At 27.9% G+C, this 25573-nt stretch overlaps 2 protein-coding genes across 3 annotated transcripts; one reads left to right on the top strand and one right to left on the bottom strand.

Annotated features, from left to right (window-relative positions):
* The first annotated feature begins 1789 nt into the window (after positions 1-1789).
* Positions 1790-5746, top strand: LOC132950533 (large ribosomal subunit protein mL49). The gene is made up of 3 exons (XM_061022033.1): positions 1790-2018; positions 2828-3017; positions 5345-5746. The coding sequence occupies exons 1-3, from the start codon at positions 1956-1958 to the stop codon at positions 5623-5625; spliced, it is 534 nt and encodes a 177-aa protein (XP_060878016.1). The 5' UTR covers positions 1790-1955; the 3' UTR covers positions 5626-5746.
* Positions 5747-6385: 639 nt separating this feature from the next.
* LOC132950531 (interference hedgehog-like) lies at positions 6386-24183 on the bottom strand. Of its 2 annotated transcripts, none has more exons than XM_061022031.1 (13): positions 23894-24183; positions 11291-11393; positions 10536-11171; positions 10125-10346; positions 9884-10039; positions 9653-9808; positions 8666-8755; positions 8363-8576; positions 7843-8002; positions 7543-7762; positions 7185-7400; positions 6909-7108; positions 6386-6847 (listed from the first exon to the last, which is right to left on the bottom strand). In XM_061022031.1, the coding sequence occupies exons 2-13, from the start codon at positions 11352-11354 to the stop codon at positions 6698-6700; spliced, it is 2484 nt and encodes an 827-aa protein (XP_060878014.1). In that variant the 5' UTR covers positions 11355-11393; positions 23894-24183; the 3' UTR covers positions 6386-6697. The 2 variants fall into 2 exon arrangements, with proteins under 2 accessions (XP_060878014.1, XP_060878015.1); XM_061022032.1 differs by having other exon boundaries at positions 11291-11387.
* Between the last annotated feature and the right edge of the window lie 1390 nt (positions 24184-25573).

Below are 25573 nucleotides of genomic sequence, written 5' to 3'. Positions count from 1 at the left end.
AATGTAGTTTTTGAAGTTTTTCATGAATAATTTCAAAACGAAGTTTGTCCGGGCTTTTTTTTTACATTCTTACAAAGCACCTTGAAACAGACATTTTGAAAAAAAAAATTTTTAAAAATCGAAAATGTGTTAAAACAGAATCGTTCCCAAAATATAAACAATAAACATTAATAATATTAGGTATATACTATATTATATTGTTATTTGTTTTAAAAAATTCTCACAAACGTAAAGTGTTGCTCGGCGTATAGTATAGGCAAAGTAGATACGACATTATCGTCCATAATTATTTACATTTTTTGGCTCATCGCAACTCCGTTTGCCTATAGAGCACGGTCTTAGAAGATATCCCTATATTCTAAGACCGTGGCCGAGAGTATGTAATTGCCACGATTTAAGATATTTAAATTTTAAGGTATATCTTAAATCGTGGTAATTGCAGACAAACCAAAACACGTCGTATCACTCCGCACTCGTACACAGCCGCAATCAGCCAAAACCCCACTGCCAAGTGCTAAGCAACAATCAGATGCACCAAGTAACCAAAACACATTATCTTAGCGAGTTCTTCAAACCGAACGTAATTCGGTCGTTCACGGACAACCGCACAAGTCATCTATAATTTGGATGTTCGAATCATGAATTTAGTTATCTTAGTGGTTGCATGTCATTTGCGTCCCCTAAGATTGTTGATAAGAATTTCCAATATTATACGACAGGTATATTGCGTCCCACACTCTCACAATATGCTCGGACATGCTCACACGCTCTTATTTACTGACGGGTTGATTGCGTCTCGAACAATAATTTCGGTTTGATTAAACAAGTAGCGCGATGGACTATCGAGAACGCTCGAAATCGAAAAATTTAATAATCCCCCTGTATAAGTGACATGTAAGTATATGTATTTCATATTCTGGTATTAAAATTTAAAAGTCAAAATACTCATATTATATCACTACAGAATCACTAATAAAAGTATTACTTATAGTGCACAATGCACGGATTTAAAAAATGATTATTACATACGATACCTTTAGCATTTCTTTTATTACCCCATAAAAAAAACAAATTCTTATATGGAAGTTTTTAATTATACAAACAGGCGCGGACTGGTAAAATAGGGCACGGGATGCTACACAATTTAAACGGCAAATAACATAAATTGTTGGGGCGAATTTAATACATGTAGATTATTTATAAAATATTAATATATTTTATTTTGTTTTGAAAAAATATTGAATATACGTTAAACACGTAAATAAGTACCAAGTTACAACAAACTTTCAATCAAAGTTGTACAATATTATAGATTACTAGTAATCGTAAGTTGGTAACAATCTGCTGTTCATTAGGTGTCTAGAGTCTTTAAATATATAATAAATAATATTAGGCAAATATATTTTAGGGCAAGGGATGCTGTAGCATCCCAGCATCCCAGCCAGTCCGCGCCTGTATACAAATGAGAAATATTTGACTAGTATTAGCCTTCACAGCGGCACATTTAAGAATTATTATAGGGAGGGGATGAGCCATTGAATAGTATACGCATGGCTAAATATACTTAGCCATGAGTATACGTAAAAGGAATCTTTTATAGGTCTCTGGTTGTAAGCCTAGTTGTAAAATTATATCGTTACGAAATTATCGTCTGGTAGACAAATTACACGTCAATAAATACGACAGGTTAAGTTGCCTCCGGACCACTCGGATACCTGTGGTATAGTTCTCCCGGAGTGTGATAAGGACTGTGATAAAAAATTATATTTCCTATGATATCAGCTATTTAGCTATAATCGTGATAAAAACCAAAACCAATTTGTGGACCGGTTTCCAAACTACTCATAAATCATAATTCATATTTCGTTCTGACTTACTCAGAGTTCAACCAACATTTTTCTAATATAAAAGTAATTTTTGTATTTCGTTTAAAACAACTCTGCTCGTAACTCGTTATGGCTGTACGAATACTTTTCAAAAATGCCATGCTTAGAAGTGGAATTTCTTTACGACTAAACGTAAGTGGCTTTAAAATATTTCAACAATCACTAATTAGGATACAAATACCTAATTAATGATTGTGTTTAAAACTGTTGTGTACAAAGTTCAGTAAAAAAATTGTAAAATTTCTGTAACCAATTAATTTTTGAATTACTTATATTATAAGTAATTTTCTCATGAATCACGAAGAGTTACTAAATAATAAGGAAAGTTTTTAAACAAAGCTTTGCCATTTTAAGTGCCCCAAAGCATCAAATTATTATTGAAATCAAATAATAAAGCTTATCAGTTATCTACCTACCTTCATCACCAGTAATATACATTTTAAATCGGATAATTGAAATTAATTTTTTCGTAATTTGTCAGTAGTTTTTCCTGTGGCATTAAATAATTATTGAGAAAATCAAAAAATGACCTCCCTAAAGCACCATCTTGATCCAATTTGCTAAAAGATAAGGCACTATATGTTGAAACCAAAGCACTCCATCTGGTAAAAATTTTGTATACAGGATATAAAAAAAATAAAAAATATAAACACTATTGTAAAACCACTAGCTTCCTCGCTCCGCTCAGATTCTAAAACTAATTATAGCTTATTATGGAAATGTAATAATATTTTTTTTTGGATACATGCTTCTGTGCACCATAGTACAATGCACCACGACTGGCATTACCAGATAAAACTGACTAACATAATACAATTTATTGAGAGTATAATTTTATAAATGTTAGTTAGGATTATGTTATATAAGTTATTAAAATGTATATTACAATAATAAATTGTTTTGATCATTTTTTTCAATTTATTATCATTGATGTTGTATAGAGTTTAATATACAAACGTGATTCATCGTACCGTTCAAGCCCAATAGCTCAAGACCCATCGTGTTATGCCAAATATGAAGTATCATCTTCACCAGAAGAATGGAAATTTGTAGAGAGACTACTTCCGTTGACTTCCATACCATTACCTTCTGACAGGAAAGATTTGCCATCAGGATGGAAGCCACAGACAGGTAAATAACATATACAATGTGTTAATTATAATATATATATATACAGGGTGTATCTTATGTTATTGTACGCCGGATTTTCTAACAATTATGGAACGATAATATGGAATTTTGTTAAAACGAAAAAAGACATGTTTCTTTATTTATAACAGGCAATTTTGTTATAACAATTTTTAAATTTTTAAACGCGCAGGTATACCAACTATGGTCCTCTAAAGTTTAGTAAAATATGGATTAATACTTTAAATTAAAATGATTGGTATAGGTTTAATTTACAAAAGCTAAATAATTTTTTCTTATAACTTCCTTTTATACACTTAAATAGTTGAGAATCGGTAATCTAATGACACGTTCAAAAAAAAAAAAAAGGTGGGTAAGTGGATGTTGCTCTGCTGTACAGTGGTTACAAGTTGGTCACTTTAATGGATGGTGTTAAATTTGAATTCAATGATGTAATATCATTGTATAAGAAAAAACGATTCTGAGCGAAAACGGTCAGACAGCCTATTACTATTTACTAATTATATTTGACGATATTATTGTGAATAAAGTAATTTATATATTTACCTTTTTACGTGGAACTTTGTTTTAAATTTTAAATCCTTAACTATAAAAGTTAAATCATTTTATAAATTTTTAACTACAAAATAATTATTAAATTTTAAGTTTGATAAATTTTGTCAATATTTGAACTTTAAATGCTTGTAAATAAAAACTGTGACTAAGGATTTTTAATATTTTTCAAATATCATTGTAACAATATAGTAGGAGCCTTGTATTAAATTTTCAAGCTTTTTTGACCAACAAATAAAATTTATTGACTTTCATAGAAAAAAAGACTAATAAAATTGGAAACAGACAATGTTCCTAAACAGTTCAAAACAAATCAAAATATTTTGAAAATTTTATCGTGTATAGAAAAAGGAAATATAAACGACCAGTGAAAATTTAATGTCTATACGTTAATTTGTCAAAAACTGATTTTGCTTAAAAATACCCATTTTTCCTTAATTTTTATGTTGTTTTTCCCTGCGCTTTTGAAAACTATTGAGAATTTTAAAATTTGATCTCCCGAATGCATCAACTAGATTCACTTTCCCATCAAACAAGATACTGTTGAAGAAAATCGAAGCAGTTTTACTGCCCTAAACCGTGATGACAGACACAAAAAATAACACACACCATTGTAAAATCAATACATGATGAGTTCCACTCAGAATTTAAAATAACATCAACAAAATTGTTGTTAAACATAGTTAATTATTTTTATTTTAACATAAGATCATAAAAATCAGTATTATTATTTTAATTTATTATTATGATCGTAATTAATTACTTAAAATTTTTTTCATCACAGTTCCTTTTCTTACAATTACATAAATTTGGATTCTTTATTAGGTTTTTAAGGTTATAATGGTAAATTGGTAAATGGTATTCGTTTGTTGATATTTTAATATGTCTTAGTTACCTATGAATGGGGGTTAAAAAAAATTGTGTAATGAAAAAAGTGCAATGTTTTGTAGTGGTATAAGCTTAAAATTTAAACCAAAGGTTCGAAAAGTAACTATGATGAAAAAAGAGTAAAGTAATTAATTACGATTGTAATAATAAATAAAAATAAGGAACTATGTTTAACAATTTTGTTTGTTTTTTTTTTTTTTTGAGCGTTTCATTAGATTACTGATTCAACTATTTAAGTGTATTAAAAGAAGTTATAAGAAAAAATTATTTAACTCTTGTAAATCAAACATATACCAATTATTTCAATTAAAAGTATTAATTGCATATTTTACTAATCTTTAGAGGACCATAGTTAATAAACAGCGAACCAAAATTGATGATTTGACTATAAACATTTTCAGAAAAAAAAAGCTTTACCATAATCCATTAAAAAATAAAGTTGATTATTCTATTGGTACACCTGCACGTTTAAAAATTTTGAAATTGTTATAAAAAAATTGCCAGTTATAAATGAAGAAACACGTCTTTTTTTCGTTTTGACGAAATTCCATATTATCGTTCCATAATCATTAAAAAAAAAAAACCCTGCGTACAATGACATAAGATATACCCTGTATATATATACGTCATATACTCTGTGGTAATTATAACAGAAAATACTGATCTTAAAAATTATAAAAATGTTTGTAAATATTTTTTTAAACATAAATAATGTTTTGATATTACCAAATTATATAAAAATAAAGTAGATGCAAGTATTGATAAAAGATTATACTTCTCTGAACTTTATACTTAAATGTAAAAAAATAAATGAATATAATAAAATAAATAAAAGTTACATATTTTTATGATTATTTGTGGTTTTACAGCAACATTTGGAAAATATCCTTACTTTGTCCATCGTACTCGAAATCATATGCTGCCTGTGTATCTTAAAGTTTCTATGAGAGGAACAAGACGCATAACTCAAATAAACAATGTAGATGGTAACATATGGATATTAGAAGAAGCCATAAAGAAATACTTGACAAGAGTATACGGAGATAAGAAAATAATTGCTACTAAAGTACATGAAGTATGTGGTCATTTATGTATTCACGGAGATCATGTATCTAGAGTTAATGAGTGGTTACTAAAGAAAGGTTTGTAAAGAAAATAATAGAATATATACAAAAAAAAAAATGTAATATAAAAATGAACTTACAATAAAATATATGTAAAAATAAACTAAAATTGCACTTTGACTTAACATATTGTTAAATTATTTATGACTATACATTAAAATTAAAAAAAATCAGATAACATAATACAAGAAACACAAATATAGGAAGTAGAAAATAGTTACTAGTTACTGTTAATACTGAATTACCATATGAGCGAACAAATCTAATAGTACGAGAACATTATATAACAGTGGTGTGTGTAGGACAACTCATTAAAAAGCTAACACTTGGGCAGTAATCTGATATGGTTGTGTAAAATAAATATGAAATTATAATAATGGTTAAAGTATTTAAGGAAACACAAATAAACTATGATGGATGGCAATGATATAGAATTCTTACTTTATAACTCAAAATAGTAAACTAATGTAGTTTATGCCAAAAATTAAAATAGAATTTAAGGGTTTAGAATAATTTGTTGTATAACGTGTCTAGTGTTGATCTTCGTCAAAAACAAGTTCAACATGCCACTGTTTAGTAATACTGTTAATGTAGATAGTAAATTAAAATTTTAGTTGAAATCAAACACAGATCACAATTATTTATGGGTACGCTAAAAACTTAATTCTATAATTGTATAAATATAAATTCTTAATCTAAATCACATAAGTACCCTGTATAACTAAAAACAATGTAAAAAAAAATAATAAAAAAAATAGTTAACAAACAAATTAAGAGCAATTATTAAAAAAATCAATGCTGATAATTGTACACAAAAGATTATACAATTATAATAAAATATTTATAAAAAAAAAAGTTTACTGTGTAATAAAAGTATACACAAAATAATCCTTCAGATAAATAAAACTGAATTGTTATAATTATAAAAGTATCTTATCAATGAGCAATTTATTGGCAGGACTTTGCTTTCAGTCTTGTAGATTTCCATCTTATCTGTGTTTATAAAACCGCCCCTTCAGTCTGACAGATGAACACCGTTCTTCAATTGAAAACAACATTGTATTCAGCAATGGTTTCTAGACATTAACTTATTTTACTTCAAACATAGTTTTCATCTTTTGCGTCTTTAGAATGCCATGTCCTTGGAGTGTCTGTAGGTAAGGGCATAGCTCGCCTGGGCAATGAATTAATTTCATTTTCAGAACAATTGTTATTATGATTTGCCAAATAAGAGATCTCTATAGCATTCTAAAAATAATACAATTTTATAATTAAATAAAAATTTGAAATTCATAAAACAAAAAATTACTTTAGCATCAGGAGCAAGTGGATTACTAGTAATGTTAATCGGATGGATCACATATCCATTGGGTGGATGAGTATGCCCATGCGTATTCTCAGAGGCCATTGGCAAAGTGCATCCATTAATCATTTTACCATTTTTCAGGGCAAACCCATTCATTGATAATGGCTCTAGCCCCGATACTGCTTCAGAACTCTTGTTGAGTTCTAGAAATTAAACATAAAATAGCAATGCATTGTAACAATCTTAGTTAGAAGTTTTTACGAAAAAAGAATAATTTACCTGGAGAATTAGAGTGTGATGACAACCGTTTACTGTATATGCATACGGTAAAAAATATAAGTAGTACAATAGCTCCAATTACAGCAGTAACTGCAACAAGCAAAACGTAGAGTGACTTCACCCCACCGATTGTTGAATATACATTATTATTATTTGCATTATTATCGGGTATGTTGTCAGTCCACTTTGGAGTATCTGTACTTGTCTTAGGTTCTCCTAAAAAATTAATTTTTGTTATGTTAAATAATATTATAGGGTGCCAATATAAGATACAACTAAAAAAATCAATATATATGGTGAATCAATATGTATGCATTTAAAGTTACTATTTTTAATCTAAGGTATATTGGGTACATACCAAATGTTTTGTGTGTGAGTATGGTGCTAAAATTGGAAGCTTCGTGTACAGTAAAACTTTGTAATTTTAAATCGTATGAAGTATCTGGAGTTAAATGTGTAACAACAAAGACACGGGTATCTTGGCCATCTACAATGGCTTTAGTGTAATCCCCTGCAGTACTAGTAGCTCGATAATATACATAGAACCCTTGAACTGGAGCTAATACAGAATTCAGGTACTAAAAATAAACCATAATGTTTTAATAAAGATGTTTGAAATAAACATATTATACATTTTCAAATATAATATACTACATACCTCCCATTCTAATGATATAGAAGTACTATCAACGGCTTTGGCTGATACTAAAGTTGGCGGTATTAAAGATCTGTTAGGTGGTCCTTTACTCAAAAAGAAATGTTTTGAAGTTGGACCAGATTTATTATCATCATTTGAGTATACTGCGGCTACTTTAAACCTGAAACATAATGAAGATTAATGATATTAAAAATATTCCATCATGCATTAGTTATATATTTAATTTAATAGAATTACAATATTAAACTCAACTTCTAAAACTGTAATGGTATAATAAGTAAAACTCACCATTTATAATTATAAAATAACTTAGCTTATGCTAAAACTATGTTTAGATAATAATGTATTAAAATATAATAATTAAGTCTTAAACAAAAATGTAATTTGCTGAAACATTGAATGTTTGTTGACAAACTACTTTATTTAAATTTATTACAAAAATATAGTTTGTTATACAGTTATATAGTTATATAGTTTGTATAAGTAAATCTATAAACCCAATGTTATATTGAATACTTACACATAATCGTGATCAGGTAATAACTTGTCCACTTGATAACATCGAATATGCATTTGTATATCATCACTGCTTGTATTCCAACTACCACCAACTTGTTTGTATTGCAATTTAAAAAATCGAATTTGCAGTCCATCATTTGGTGGAACAAACCATCGTACCATCACTGAATTTTCTGTTAGCCTGGTTACATTTGGTTGCGAAGGAGGAACCATCTCTATCAAAATATAAAGTATTGCGCATTTAAAACAATAAATTACATACATAGTCAGTCTAGTCTACACAATTTTTTATAGTTTAACATACCATTTCCTTTTTTTTTTCTATCTTTCTTTCTACCCTTTCCTTTATGGTTTCTGTCTTTCCTGTCTCGTTGAGGAGACCGTGTTGTAGAATCTAATAAAAATATAGTTTCAATTTCTATTTTCAATAGAACAAATAACAATACACCCATAATCCATTTGTGATTTTTAGTTTTTTGTCAATTGAATTTGCAGGATAAACAAAACAACATTTGTCATATTGAAAATTAAACAGTGTACAGCAATGATGGATGTATCAAAATATAGAGACAAAGGCCAGTTTTGCCTTATAAAATCTAAAGGTAAGATTATTATCTAGACAACCTCATGTACTTTTCATTATATTTTAATTTTAAAGCGAGCTATGAGTATTTTAAAATTGTAAATCGTTTATATATCTTAAAAAGTACTCATAATTCACTTAAAAATTAAAATATAATAAAAAGACCATGAGATTGTCTAGATAATAATCTTACCTTAAGATTTTATAAGAGGTCAATTTACTCTTATTTTTAAACTAACGGAGCTACATGTGTTCTGCTGAGCGTAGAATTAGCTATATTACGCACTTGTAAGACGGAGACAACACATGCAGGTATCACATCCTCTTAAGGAAAGTATTAAGCGTTTTGAACCTCTCCCCCTCTCACCAATGTGCTACTAACTAGATCAAATTTGCTACCACTAACCACTCAGAAAGTTGAATATTATACCAAATTTTCTGAAAAATGTGTTTACAGACAATAAAATAAAAACAATGTACCATTGAAAAATTAATACATTCCTTGTTCTGCTCAAAATCTAAAATAGGTAAGAAACAAAATATTTTCATGCATGGGAAATGTTGTTTTTTATACCTAAGCAAACTTGTAATTATTTAATGTTTATATTACTGCACAGTATATAATTTTCAATATTCTAAAGACAATCTGGTCTATTTATGCAAAAAAAATAAAATAACAGAACATCCTTTTAGACTTATTGAAATCACCTTCATAATAATGTTGTTGAGAAGTAAGTTGTGTAATTTGTTTTGGATTGACTTGAATCATAGCAGCCCAATATGAACATCCTAAGATATTACATGCAAAACATTGAATAAATCCGGCATGATACTTGTGAGTGTTGTTTAAAGTCAAAATGCTTCCTAAATTAAACCATGTTTTAATCATTTTATTAAAATATATTATAATTGTTTAGTCATTACTCATTAATAGCTAACCTTTAATAAGTATATTTGTATCATTAACCGGTTTCCCATTAAGGTACCAAATAATTTTGGGAGGTGGTGTTCCCATTGCTTCACATTTTAATGTCTCAGAACTGCCTTCATTTATTACCACAGATTCACTGGGACCATTTTTCACATAAGGCATCTCTAGAATATAAACAAAAACATTTGATACATTAAAATATGTATCGCTAGAATTTGTTAAGTTATAAAGTTACTAAACAATATTTACCTTGAACTTGAAGTGTTATAGAATGAGTGATTTTTCCATGACTATTTTCAGCAATACAATCGTATACACCAGAATCTTCAATACTAAGATTACGTATAGTTAACAAACCCGATTCAATATTAGTTTTGTTATCATGCATGAGTATATTTTTATGAACTCCAAGCCATTTAACTGTAGGCACTGGTTCACCGTATGGAGCACATTCAATACTGACATTTGAATCTAAAATTATTAAAATGGTTAAAAACATAATTTAAATGGTTTTTAAAATTTCAAAAATCTTTAAAAGAAAATATACACAGTATGTTTTATATTGTTACATAAAATAATATATTTAATATAATAAATATATGGAATGTACATTGTACATATATAATTAACCAATAATTATTGTTGAAAATAAATATTTACTTTTTTGAGCAACATATAAAGATGGTGGTTTACTTATAAACCTTGGTGATAGTGCCGCATGACTTGAACGAACATCCAAGTATAAAGACATAGATAAATTTATTACTTGGGATAAAATATTGTTAGTTGCTGAACAAGTATAGTGACCAGTTTGTTCAGATTGGATATTTTTCAATAGTACTGATCCAGCTGAAGATACTGGAGTAGTCCTGAGTAATGGTTGACCATTTTTATAATACTGAATTAAAGCAGGTGGATCGCTTTGAATAGGTTTTCCACAGTTTAAAGCAACTGTATTCCCTGCAGTAATTTTAAATTTATCGTCACTTGATGATAATGAACGATTGTCAAATTCCTTCAGCGTAGCCAAACTCAATGTTGCTGCTGTGGATGCCAAAGAAGATGCACCAATGGTAGCCACACATTGATAATCACCAGTTTCTGCAATACTTTCTACTTTAACAACAAGTCTACTATTACTGTTGGTATGTACTGGAGCTGGATGTATGAAATCCTTTGAGTTGTGCAACCATTTTATGTTGTCTACATTGATATTAAGAGTGCAGTCAAACACTACTTCATCATGAAGTGGTGCTACCAATGATTCGGGTGACCGTGTAAAATAGATTCCAATTGCTAAAAACAATAAGTCATTAATAGATCAATAAATATAACTTATTGCAATGTACTTGACAAAAGTGTAAAAAAAAATATCAAAACAAAATTTACTGAATAAAAATTAATTATAATCATACCTGAAGTATTTCTTGAAAATTCTAAAATAATTAAAATTGGGATTAAAATCTCCCAATAGATCATTGTGATTATTGACTTGCGTAGTTTACTTCATTACTGTTCCTGAAACAAAATAAAGTACTCGTTAATTGAAACATATTAAGATTTGTTTTATCTGATTTAATTATTATTGTGGATACTAACATAAAGTTATTTACAGAATCGTTATTTATTAAACTAACTTATTATTAAAAACTAAATTTAAAAAAATAATAGAATGGAATGCTAATGTTATACTTAATAGATTAAAAAATCTAAAAATGTCGGTTAATAAATTGCAGGTTTTTAGTGTCCAAAATTGTTAACTTCTCAAAAAATGTTAAAACCAGTTTTATTACATTTTTATTTAACTGAGAAAGATATACATGGTAAATATAGTAGTTTTATATTGCATTTCCATGTTAATTTGTTTAACACATTATGTGTGTTATTAATTTAGACATTAGCATAAGCCATAATATGGTACACAAAATATTGTTAAAATTTAATTAAATTATAGAAATACCGTATGACTTTTACAATTTTTAAATGCAAATTGAATGCTTTCGTCAAGTATATAATTTGATAATATTTTTTTCTATCTTATTACAAACTATAAGCACCTGTATTTATCAAGGTCGTGAAACAGGAATATCGCGTTCTTCGCATTGGTAGTTTTATTTGGTAGATTAAATAAATCACATTGGGCAGCAATTTATTATAAAATCCAGCACACTAAAACGTGTTTTTGCACGCTATTACAAATACTACTAATGAGACAAAAATCCATTTTTCTTTCCTTTAAGATCGAGAGTATTCATGAATTTCTTTTTAATGTAAGATATCTTTACACACGGAAAATATATCGAATACAAGTTATAGTTAAATAAATAGTTTTTAACTGAAAATCATCACTTATAGACAAAATAAATACACAAATATAGATTTAATTTGATCTTGATAATATTATTCAAATTTCAATTAGGTAGGTAGACTAAACATTATTTTTCCATCAGAAAATAATACCTATTGTCTACTTTTTTCTTTTTCTATAGTTTCTATAGTTGTTATGAGATATATTATATTGTTATAGTAATGGAAAAATAACAAACCCCTATGGACTATAAGTTATAAAACCGGTAGGAAATAAGGGCTTCATAGGTGTCAAATTTCAAACAATGGATTTATCATTGCGAATTTAATAGAACAATTATATAGGGGTACTATGTATTAAATTTATATGCTTCTGGCGCCACCCAGAAGCCGGTCTATCCGTATTTTTTTCCTAATAACAATGAATTATTATGCAGGCAGTGGTGTTGGTGTAGCCAGAACTTTGAATGGAGGAGGTGGCATGGCCAATATGAAATACTCAATAGTAAACAAATTACTATTCATACTAAGTTTTTTACATCTTTAATTATAAAAATAATAATAATAAATAATTTAAATTTTAGATTTTGAGCGGAGCGAAGAATGTATATTGGTTTACATAATTCGCGAATTTTTTTTTTGTGTCAAACGAAGAAATGGGGAACAGTAAAAAGTACGGTTGCTTGTAGCAAATTGGATCTAATTAAATTAGAAGGTTTAGGAAGGAAAAACCATAAAATGTTCGCAGTACTTTACAAAGTACCTAGAAAATTAATTGAAAATAATAAAATAAAAAATTGGTGAAAGCTGGACATTTTTGTAAAACCTTTGGTATATAATACCTACGTCAATGCAATTTTTAGTCACTGACATTTTCGAATTCTTTAAGTTTTTTCCATACGGAGTTCTTTGCAAGTTTTTTTACAAAAACCTAAAAATGTAAAATACAAATAACATTTTTTATAGACATTTCGACAAAACTGAATAATGTATAAACGAAAAATAACGTTTTTATTATTTTGTTGTAAGATTAGTATATTGTGTGGCAAGGACTGAAATTGCCTTCCCGCACGAGCCACACATACTATTTTATCAACGCCTCAGCGTTCTTTGAACGCGCCATGACGGCAAAGGTTATTCAGGCTAGGATCTATGCAACAACCAGACTATTCTACGAAAACAATATTTCATGAAAGAAACGATTTGTTTTTATTTATTATAAGCGTCATGCATAGAGGTTATAATATGAATATAAGATGTAACCAAAAGTTTATGTTTTATGAGGACTGTATAGTTAGGTCTTTAGTGTCTGTTCAGACGATACGCGTGATATCTGAGCTCAGTACTCTTGGGGAATTCCACTTTACTGCCCGGTACTTTTGGGGATTCCCACTTTACCACCCGCTGGACGGAAAAACGTCGCTTTCCAACGCTTCAACCGTCATCGAAAACTTAACTTTCGGTGCAGGCGTGACAAAAAAATATTATTATAGAAGAGACTTGAACTGAGCTCCTCTAAAATAAGTGCCTACGTATTTACTTACTATATGTCTAAACATATATTCAAAATATTTAGATTAATTTTAAGCTACCATGAACCTATATTATATTATATGTGATATTTTTTTCCAAGAATTTAATCCAAACTACCGTATTATTAATTGAAAAATAAATTACTTATAGGAGTATAAATACATATTTGTATATAATAACATATTATCTTTAAAAATATAAGCTGACTAACCATGTTCTCATAATCATTTTCATCGTATACCTTCTACACAGCTTAATAATTATTTTGCCCAGTCACATATCTGCAGACGAAGGAGAATTTACAAAAAAAAAAAAAACGATGATATTATATGTTTTCTGTTTTGTTAATATTTATTAAATGCATAGTCTTCAGTCATTGTTGATCGTATAGATAAGTATTATTTTTAGAGTGGACAATGTATGTTATGACATTATTGAAGTTACAGGTAAAGTTGCGTGTAATTGTAAAATTAATTTTATTGTAGATATCATAATTTTTTCATATGTTTGTACCACTTAAGTTCAGCTTTAAGATTAATTAAAACATTTATAGAAAGGCCAGTTACATATATATGGTAGTTCTTTTATCATGGACCACTCATTATTTCAAAAAGTAATAATTTTTTCAAAAAATTATATTTTTGTCCTTATCATTTTTTTTGTATTAAATCTAGTTTGCAATATTGTAAGGTACCATAAAAAAATACATAAATAATAAATTTAAGTTTTTAGAAATAATTGTATTTATATTTAAACCCAAATAACTGTTAAAAATACGTGTAGCTTATATTTAACGGAGTTTAAGACAGGGTAGATAGTAGATACATCCACTGGTATTATTTAATTTGTCACGGGAAACGCTTGGGTATATTAGTTAGCGTGAAATAAAAACAAATACTTAACAGCTTCTTCTGTAGGTATAAATGTATAATATTCACCTTTAGTTAAGACTTTTATAGATTGCAGATAAATTGAGTGTTTCTGAACTTGAATCACTATATTTTAGTTATTCCAAAGTAATTACATATATATTTTTTTTAATTTTATACATAGGTATATACACTGGCTAATATTAGTTCAGTGACCTTAATAATTAAAATACGAATTATATACTCCGGCTTATAAATTAACAAGTTAGTAATGATAAATGGTAATTACTACATTTAATACATATTACAGGTACGATGTACCTTATGAGTTATGGCTAATCAAAGTAATTTAATTGCATTGATTTAATATAGTTGTTTTTTTTAAATTAAGTAAACATTAGCGACATTTATTAATTTGGTAGATGAAATGTTGGTATTTCGTCCACAATTATTTTTCAAATTCACACACACTAGGTAAAATTATTTTATTTATTGGAAACTGTAAAGTGGCACGAATATAATTTCCTTTAATCAACAAGAGTAATTCTGTCTGCGATTACACAATTTTAGGTCAGCTTCATAGAACCCACCATATGTCTAAATCGATAGGCATTAATTATTATTAAATGGCATGCGGTTCAAATTCAAACGAAAAAGAAGCTATCGGAAAAACACATGCTTTTCACAAAAAGGAAATATAGATAAAGTTATACAACCTAAAACGAATTATAAGAATGTGACGTTATTATAAATATTAAAATATTTAAGGAATAATACATTTATAAATTGAAATTATTTTAATTTTACACCAATATTAATATATCTATAGATATTAGATACTATATACAAAAGGTATAGTCATAAATATTATAAAATAGGTAGGTATGCTAGTATTTATTGTTTTAAAATGAAACTAAAACATTAAATTTTTTAACAATACGAATTTTGGTTCATAGTTATATTAATACTTTTCACACGATTATAAAATTTAATTTTAAAACATATTTAAACTATAATAATTAATAAATATAAAATCTTCATAAATATTTACTATGGCTCACACAATATCTATTATATTATTATAATTTAAAGGTTAGGATGGATTTTAATTTATTCAATATTCACAACGGCAATTACTCATACTTTGATGTGTAAATTAACAATGTACTATATTATACCCGATTATTGACTATTGACACTTTGTAAATATGCCAGTATAGAGGTTTTTACTAAATAGTGTAATGTAATATTGTATACAGATTACAGATCCAGGAATAATAATAATAATTTAATGCAATGTCAACATGTTCATATTTGTATCTGTGTTTGTATTATAAATATTACATACATACCTAGGTGTATAATTTATATATACGATATAAGCAATGTTCGAGTATCCATAACTTTGTAAACATCCAATATAAACACGGTGTTTGTAACTGATAAAAACATGTACAGAAATACGTTAAGTCAGAATAATAATATTCTAAGACGATATTTATGTGTCTGGTTTGGTTAGTAAAATGTGCACGAGTGGAAACAAGGACATGCAAGATGAAGCGGACGTAAAAATACGTGTTGGTTTGCATATTGTGCCGTCTGGATGGAATGATTATACATACCTATACCTACTATAGATGTATAAATGTATAATGTGTATATATATTATACATACCTACGTATAAAAAAATAAACCATTAAAAAATAAATTGCATTTTGGATAACTAATCCTGTGTATTTCACCTACGTCTGTTTTAAATCAAACTTCACAATAAGTAATACAATACCTATAGGTACCTATTAGTTAATCATAATTCATAAATAATAGTTGAGCATATTTTTATCTTAAAAACTAAGAATCGTTTTACAGTTGTTTTTCACTGGACGCATAGATAGATGCACCAAGCACGCAAAACACTGACGTTCATATTATTATGTACAATTCAATGCAGTTTTAAGGTGCGTTATTACAAAGAAACCAGATAACTATACATACTGCAGAATGTTAAATAACAGAACGTTTTAAAACGAATTTCATATTAAGAGTATTTCTGAAATAATTTTTTAGTCAAGAATATTCAACCAAATGAATGAATTAAAATTAAAATAACCTATACAAGAGTAATGTATTAGTTCAGAAGATCCAATATTATAAGAGAATGCAGCGTGTATGTTTTGTCTTTGGATGAACGCACCTGAACTGGTGTGGAACAAAACCATCCACAAGATACAACAACCGACCTGGAATGCTGAATCTTCCCCAACCCGGACCTGCTGCTACTACTACTGTTGTAGATGCTGCTAGTAGGTTTGTTTATTATATTTATTATTCCTTCAAAACCGGCATTGTTTGAAGAAGTATTTTCTATGTATAGAATATCAATAATACCTATTAATAAAAGTAAATAAATGCAAATACAAATTCTTTCCAAGTACATTTTACATTTATTAACGAATAGCGATTGTTTAACTGTAATAGTAGCTGGTACCTAATAGAAATTAATATTTTCGAAACCTCATTCGCGGCGGGTACAGCGCACAACGCTATATCTTGCGCGTTGTATACGTTTCACCTTTGGGGTGACGTATATATTTTTATTTTATAGAAAAAAAAAACAAAATAATAAAATTCATCGTAATGTTGTAATAGTGAATAATTTTATAAGATTTAATTAAAAATAAAAATAAATAATATCAAGAACTTATACAGTTATACTAATGTTTTACATGCCTGGTTACTGGTTTGTTAAATAAAATAAAATTAAAAATTGCTTAAGATAATAATTGTATGTGCATCGATGTATTATTATTTCAATTCATTTGACTTAAAAATAAAAAAAAACAGCAAATAAATTAATTCGTAATCATTGACGACAAGTCCAACAAATACTAATTACTATGGTATCCGAAGCTCTAGGTAATGATATCACAATAAGCAGTGGCTGCAATGAAAAAATAGGAACGAGTAAAGCACAAAAAAATTCCGCTTTAATTGTTTTAAAAAAACACACAATCGGTATACTTAAAAGGAAACCAGTCCCTCTTTCGATAATATAGCCAACGAAAAATGTTTTTCTTTTCCTCGTGTATGATGTCCATGCGAATTTTCTGATGCTTGTTATACAAATTCGATGCCTCTATAAAATATTCTCGAACCGGTTATAAAATAATCGTACAGTATACTTATAGACGTGTATATGTTTTTTTTTTTTGTACATAAACTCGGCCGGCAAATTATACACTTTGAATACGGTAAAAAGGAGCAGCGGAAATCTGATCCTATAGCAAGAAACAACGATCAATCAAAGTCTGATGGGTTACAATTACAGGCAGAATGTGATTTATTTTTTGATGTTTCATAGATTATTACACACACGTTAAGGTGTTTCTTAACGTTTCGGTAAAGTACTTATAGTACCTACCTACTGGCTAATATAGGGGATATTCTGTACATGACGTCGCAGATACCCAAGTACCCAACTCGTTACGATTGATATCACTCATCACTATTTCACTACTTGATGTTTCTTGATTTAAGAATGATTTTTTCACTCATTGATGAAACACAAAACGAGTTTTTAGTTTACAAATATATTTTAATCGAAACAAGAACGGGTCGGGCCCAAACATTTTTTTTTAATTATGTTGAGTTTTCATTTATCCACATGTTTACAGAGATTTAGAAATACATGACGAGCATTTTTCAACAAAGATAGAATTAAATATTGTGCACATCTAGTTACATTACAGTTTTATAAATAACAATTCTAAGGACCCGAACAAGTGAGTCGTTAATAGTATCCAACAAACACGGCGTAGCACTGTTGAAAAAAAAAAATAACTTATCGTTTATGTTTGTTATTTTTCTTCTAACAAACCCTTTGATAATCTCGAATTGAATAGGTTTCATTTCTTTGGAACTCAACATATTATCGTTGTTTGTTACGGAGAAAAATCTAGCTGAACAAGGGAGAGAAAAAAGTGATTAGCCGATAACATAATAAGTGTATATATAAGTGTATCATTTTGCACCGAAATGTGATTATATGGTGTTATTAAAGGCAGTAGGCGTATAACCTAAGGGCCTGCACGGTTGTACCTTGTGAGAAACAAGTATAACATCTGACAAACCAGACACAATCACCATGTAATTTACACATAAGGGTACAAAACAACTATAGGCTCGTCGAGTATAACGCTATTGTGTGCTGTTTTATATTTTTTCAAATACATTACATAGTTTAGTGGGTCAAAAGCAAAATATTGTTGAAATGTCGGAATTTATGTGGCTTAAACTGCATAGGGGACACAATAACGATTTGTTGGTACATTTTTTTTCATTTTATTTATTCTTTGTTACGTGAAAACGTATTTTGGATCAACAATGAACGCTACTGGAATGTTTGAGCCTTCCGTGCCGCTTACCTGTCATCTAACATGTCCTTTTAGCTACACAAATATTATCTCAATACAGATTTATTTTCGTATTTCTCTTTCCGTTTAATACCAATGTAGTTCGTGATGATACAAAGAACAATAAAATAGTGGGTTCACTATGCATTATGTCGGAGTTACACGCACATAAATCTGTTCGCCCACATAAAACGGACGGTGTTACCTACGATTGCGTTCGTAGTATTTCAATTTCAACTACATAACACAACGTTTAAAATATTTAAATAATACTGAGTATATTTTTAAAAGTTATAATTGTATATAATGCTAGCATAATATTATAAAAACCCAATAGATAGTATAATAATATAATAAAATAAAATATAATGTACCAACTACCAAGTAATAGTCCACTATTACATACTGTTTGCTTCACACTTTTACATGCATATTATAGTCATGCAGTATCATTTTTAATTTTGTGTAGGTACGACACAACATTATGTAAAATATAATTAAAGATTATAAAAACACCACTATAAGCCAATTAAAGAAATTTATTTTCCTTTGGTAAAATCATAGAAATTAATTATGGAATATAATAAGCACTACTATGAAATGTGTCAATTTTTTTTTGTCTTAAATTGTCCGAACACGTAAGACGTATACACTATACAGGATGAACAAGCGAAGATATGATGGGAGATATAAGAGACAGGTCTGTGAATCATGATTAACCACAGCTGTCCGATGTTTTAATGCTTATTGTGGCTGCTAGGCACACAACAATGGACCCAATATTTTAATAATAATATAACACAATAGCCGTTCCCACACAACATATAAGGATTGAAAAACACATTTTTTGATAGCATGAATCACTTTGTAATTTAAAAAAAATCACTGATTATATAGCATAGAAATACTTAATACCTCGAGGTACATAATTAACATGATCATAAAATCGGTTTTGTAACTATAACAACACTATTAAACGCGTATGATTAGCTACACGAATAATTCAATAATATGCAATAAAAGTGTTAAACGGTATAAACTATCAAGGAAACAGGATCTAATAATTTATATGAATCAAACTAATGTTGACAAAATAATGAAATCTATAATAATGATAATTGATTAAATTTGATTAGTACCTAGTTATAGTATTTACTCTATTTATATTATGTACTTCATAAAACTCTATACCCTCTATATTAACTCTATACCAAGCGGTCTAACATTCCTACCTAGTATACATTAAAAAAGCAGTTTTATTTCTATATAAACTATATAGAAATACGAAATTTGTAAGTTTTATTATTTTATAAACGGATTGTAATAATATTTCTGTAATATCCAATGTTAAGCCCAAATTATTTTAAAGATATTATTATGTTTGGAGTTATGTTTTTTGAGTAGGTATAACTTCAAACATTTCATTAAAACTATTATAGATACTTATTTAATATTTAAAAATGTATAAAAAAAACACCTTGTGGGTATTAGTATTAAAAAGGTATACAAAATTACAAACAGGATACACACTACATAGTCTGGGTAGTGGGTGTTGGATACTCACCTCAGCCATCTTACTTGGATCACTTCATTGTAATATTGTATTATTATAAAAAATCAATATATAAATATATTCGAAAAACTATTTTCAACAGGTTTTGTTCTAATCAGGAATGAATTAGGTATGATAAATATTTTTTTTCAAACAAGAATGCTTCTTCTTATTTTTTCAATCAGTTTTTAACCAATTTGGTAAATTTGAAGAATTAATTATGTAAAGTGCATATTTTGTGTTGGATTTCCAATAAATAAAAAAATTATTTGAACCTGTTTTTACTTGATTTAACGACCCAAACAGAGTTTTGGGAAAAACCACATTATAATATAAAACTTAGTGTTTAACATGAGAAAACACTAGTAGGTTGTCTTACTCAAAATCATTAACATATAGTACCTCTGTACCTACAAAAAATCTCGACTAAAATTGACTGTTTTAATTAGAACATAGAATTTAGATTTCTAAAATAAAATCAAAAATAATAAATATAACTCTATCCACATGATTTCAAGGAAAAATAATGGTAAATTAGACGAGAAAATGATTCATAACATTAGTAGTACCTATTTGAAAGTAATATCAAGAATTTAATCGGCTTATGATAGAAAATCACAGGAAAATTGTACATAATAATGCATTCTACTCAAATCTTCATAAGCCAATTTTGTACCAACATATTAACAAATATATTAAAATATTAAATTGTTTTGAATACCTTCTGCATAATTATAATTTTATCTTATGACTCAAAAATAAAGCTTTTTGATTAAATTATTACTTATAAATTATAAACAGCATGCAACTTTCTGTACTAAAAAACAAAAATCTAAAAAAAGTCAAATTTTCAGGAATATGAAATTATTTTTTTAACAAACGTGCATTTATATGGAAATAAACTTCAAAAGTGCATACCTATACAAAAATAATAATAGTGTACAAAAATATGCATTATATTTATTATTATTATTAAAACTAAATATTTTATTTTTTAGTTTACTAAACTTTAAATATATATATATATATATACAAGAAAAATAAAATGCTATCTGTTGGTTCCCGCATCACTTGAGAACGGCTTGACCGATTTGGCTCATTAAAAAAAAAAAAAAATGTTAGTGGTAGTCCAAATGAAATTTATAAAGAAAGAAATATTGGACATTTTTGGGAAAAAGTGAGTAAATTTTTGAATTGGCTTTTTCTATAAATGTTTTTTTATAGATTGTTGGATATTATAATATGGTAATAGTAAAAATTACAATTTTTATTTAAATATAAATGGTTGCCATTGGTTACAACTTACATATTATATTAGATACTAATATAATTAGTAGAAATAAGGCATAAATATTTTTTTACAAATAAATTAATTATAAAAAACAAATGTTTGGCATGAGCAATGCCAGGCTGACAGCTAGTATTAAATAAAAATACCTATATAAATCATTATTGATTTTATAGTAACAAGATACAAGATATTGATGACCAATGACCATGAGTGTGAACTTTGAAGGCTCTTTATTTTTAAATAAGATTTATTTTAAAGGTAATTTAAATTTTGTTTTTGTTGATCTAATAATAAAATATGCATTAATATAATAATATGATCTATAAAATCATTAAACAAACATGATCACATACATTTGTTAAATATATGCAAAAATGTACAACATACATTTTTGGATTTGAGTACCTAGTAAGTATGCAAGTACTATTATTAATTTATGAATATTAAACAAATTTCTGTACAATCAGATCTTGAATATTATGGAGTTTACAAAGGAATATACAGATGCATTAAGTTTTTTTAATAATATTAAATAATCTATAATGTATTTCAAATATTAATTTTACAATTATATTTTTAAGTAGAACCTATAGATAAAATGTATATATAATAAATTAACTGTATTAGCTATATGGTTCATAATATCTTTTTTAAGTACTACTAATTATAAATTAACAGGCTATTTCATTAATACTACCTACCAGGCACGGATCCAAGGGGGGGGGGGGCAAGGGGCCATGTCCCCCCTATACCGGTGAATTTTCTATTTATCTATTTTCGGCAGCCGATAAAATGCATTGTTTTGCCGATAGCATTTCGGCTGTGTCCGTTTTTATCAGTCGCCATCAAAAATCTAATAGCCTATTAGCTTACATAGTATGTAGTATGTACAATGTTTTTATCAAACTTAGGCTGAAATTTTATTTAAGATGCCTCCCCCCTCCCCGTAAATATGTTCTAGATCCGCGCCTGCTACTTACCTATTAATAATTACTATGATTAAGTTCACTTTTACAAGGAATAATTAACTCAGAAGTTAGAATTAAAGTTAAACTATAGGTATTATATAAGTCTAAAAAAGTATTGATTGCACATATTATCATATCATATTCAAAATAATTTGTTTGTTTGTTTGAACAAGTTATCCAGGTTTGATAGTTAAAATTGGAAAATTTAGATTAATTTTCTATCAATAGGTTAAAATATATGGTTAAGTAGTAAACTTAATTTTGTAAGCAACCAGTGCTTGAAAGGAACACGTTCAAAGGAACTCGTTCCATGATTTAGTTTAATTTTTGGGAACTCAACGGGGATGTAGTACTTTTTTGTGTAAAGGGCATATTTGAATTTCTTTCATTTTTTCATTATGAACAATTTTATTTGTTCTTTTTTCTTTAATTTATTCTTAAATATAGGGAATTTAAATAATGTTATGGCCAAAGTTTTTATCATTTTTTTAAAAATGTATTAAATATTATAATAAGCAATATAATTAATTCTATATACGACAATATACGATAATATTGACAATGTTAATAAAATGTGAAGTCAGTCAAGACGGTGTTATATAACTTGTATGAAATAAATAAATTTAACATTTTAAAAACAAAACAACTATCTAGGTACCTAATTAAATAATGTATTACTTACTACAAATTATGTTAATACAGTTTTAAAATTATCGAGGGACAAAAAATGTTCTTTATTTAGGAATGAGAACAGATTTAGTTTCTTTTTTTAACAAAATTATTGTAAACGCAAACTAATTCTTTTGTAAAGGAACTTTCCAAGCATTGTAGACAACAGTATAAATAATTACAATAATTCAAACTAGATAGGTTTTAAATAAAAAGTGACTATTAAATGCAATAATTTAACACCTATACAGGTAAACGAAATGTAAATAGGTGGGAAGATATACAATTTTATTGTTGAAAGTTGAACTGATTTGTAATGAAAACATAAATTACATTGTCCTAATTAAAATTGTTTAATGTCTTACAAAATAATAAACATAGATATATTTATCAAATTAAATTGGGTAGGTACTCACCAAAATTAATGGCTAGACAACTTCTGGCATAGGTATTGATGTTATTTGGAAATATAACAATATTAAATAATATACTTTATATTCTTCACAGCAACCAAAAATATTTAAAAGGTTCGATTTAATAACTTAAAAATCACGTATTTAATGATTAAAATAAAATATTATTTTGTAGAGCACTGATCAACGGAAGACTACCGGAACGCACCAACATCCACTTCAATACATAAGCACCACGAACAGCACGAACGAAAACAAGTGAACTGATTCACCTGCTGAAAATTGAAACGCCGACAAACAAAACAGGTTCAGGTATCTGACGCATGCGCGTTGAGGTTAAAAACAAGGATTATCAACAGTGTAGTCAGTATTAGTACTCGTAATTATTGTACGAATGCGACATTGTATTTTGATGATTAATTACATAAACTTAATAGAAATGAATGTGTCAGCACACCGTTTGTTTTCTCTCTCTCACCCACGCGCAACATAGACAAAACGCATTTACGCAGCCCGAGTAAAACTGATTCAATTTTGGTTTCAGAATAAAAATACCTACTATAAAATTAAAATACGAGAATATTTCTGTGCTGGACTGTTCGTTTTTAAAAATAATATATATTTTTTTTAAAGTTACTGGTCGTTAAAAAATGTTTAAATGATCGTTATTTCTAAACAATATAATATTATTGAGTGTTATATTCAGAATAATGAAAAAAGCGCATCGTCTTGCTCTGCGAAATATGGTCATTTTTTCATTTTAAAATAGGTATTTTTAAACTTTATAACCCAATTTGAACAAGTTCTACACAGTCTGCGACGTCTGCGTAACCGCGTTTTGTCTAAGAGAGAAAAAACAAACAGTGCGTTAAATGGAGTATGGACTGAATAGTGAATACTGAAATACTGAATGGTAAATATACTAAACAGGACACATATACTCTACTATAGAACGAAGAATAGATCTGATAGAATCTCCTTAGGAGTTAGGTAGGATATCAAATACAAAACTTTTAGATTCTGAGCGGAGCGAAGAAGTTAGTGGTTTTACTATGGTTTTTTTTTTATCCTTTATACAAAGAGTGTTTCGATTTCAAATTACAGTATCTTATATTCTTATCATTTAGCAAATTGGATCAAGATGATACTTTAGAGAGGTAATTTTTTGATTTTCTCAATAGTAATTTAATGCCGCGGTAAAAATGTATAACATCTAACTAAAATACCTATAACAAAGGTGGGTAAGTGGATGTCATTCTGTTGTACAATGTTTTACTAGTGGGTCACTGTATTATGGTTGGTATTAAATTTGAATTCAATGATATAATATCATTGTATACGAAAAACGATTCTGAGCAGAGACGGTTTGTCAGAGTGGATATTTTATATTAAATTTATATTGTTATTAATATTAAAACGGTAGCCAGTAAGTTGAATTAATATGCAATTTCATCAAAATTTAAACATAAAATAACTGTTTTTATATTTTTGAGATTTTTTAATTCTTAGCTACTCTATGCTATAAAAGCAAGACCATATTTTGTGTTACGGTTTGGCTCCGAAACGGCTTGACCGATTAGGCTTATATATTTTTTTTTTGTGTTCATAATTGTCAGGAAAAGGTTCTTATGAAAGAAAATTTTAGGAAAATCCACCGGAAAAGTAGGAAATCTGGAAGTCAAA

Source organism: Metopolophium dirhodum, chromosome 8 (assembly GCF_019925205.1).
Source record: "Metopolophium dirhodum isolate CAU chromosome 8, ASM1992520v1, whole genome shotgun sequence".
In the NCBI taxonomy this organism is placed as follows: Eukaryota; Metazoa; Arthropoda; class Insecta; order Hemiptera; family Aphididae; genus Metopolophium; species Metopolophium dirhodum.
This window is presented reverse-complemented; position numbering and strand designations above follow the sequence as displayed.

Coding starts and splice junctions, on each gene's coding strand:
- LOC132950533 (XM_061022033.1), top strand. CDS start 1,956: ATGGCTGTACGAATACTTTTCAAAAATGCCATGCTTAGAAGTGGAATT. Junction 2,019..2,827: donor GAATTTCTTTACGACTAAAC/GTAAGTGGCTTT, acceptor GATGTTGTATAG/AGTTTAATATACAAACGTGA. Junction 3,018..5,344: donor AGGATGGAAGCCACAGACAG/GTAAATAACATA, acceptor GTGGTTTTACAG/CAACATTTGGAAAATATCCT.
- LOC132950531 (XM_061022031.1), bottom strand. CDS start 11,354: ATGATCTATTGGGAGATTTTAATCCCAATTTTAATTATTTTAGAATTT. Junction 11,172..11,290: donor ATTTTCAAGAAATACTTCAG/GTATGATTATAA, acceptor TATTGTTTTTAG/CAATTGGAATCTATTTTACA. Junction 7,763..7,842: donor CTATATCATTAGAATGGGAG/GTATGTAGTATA, acceptor GTTTATTTTTAG/TACCTGAATTCTGTATTAGC.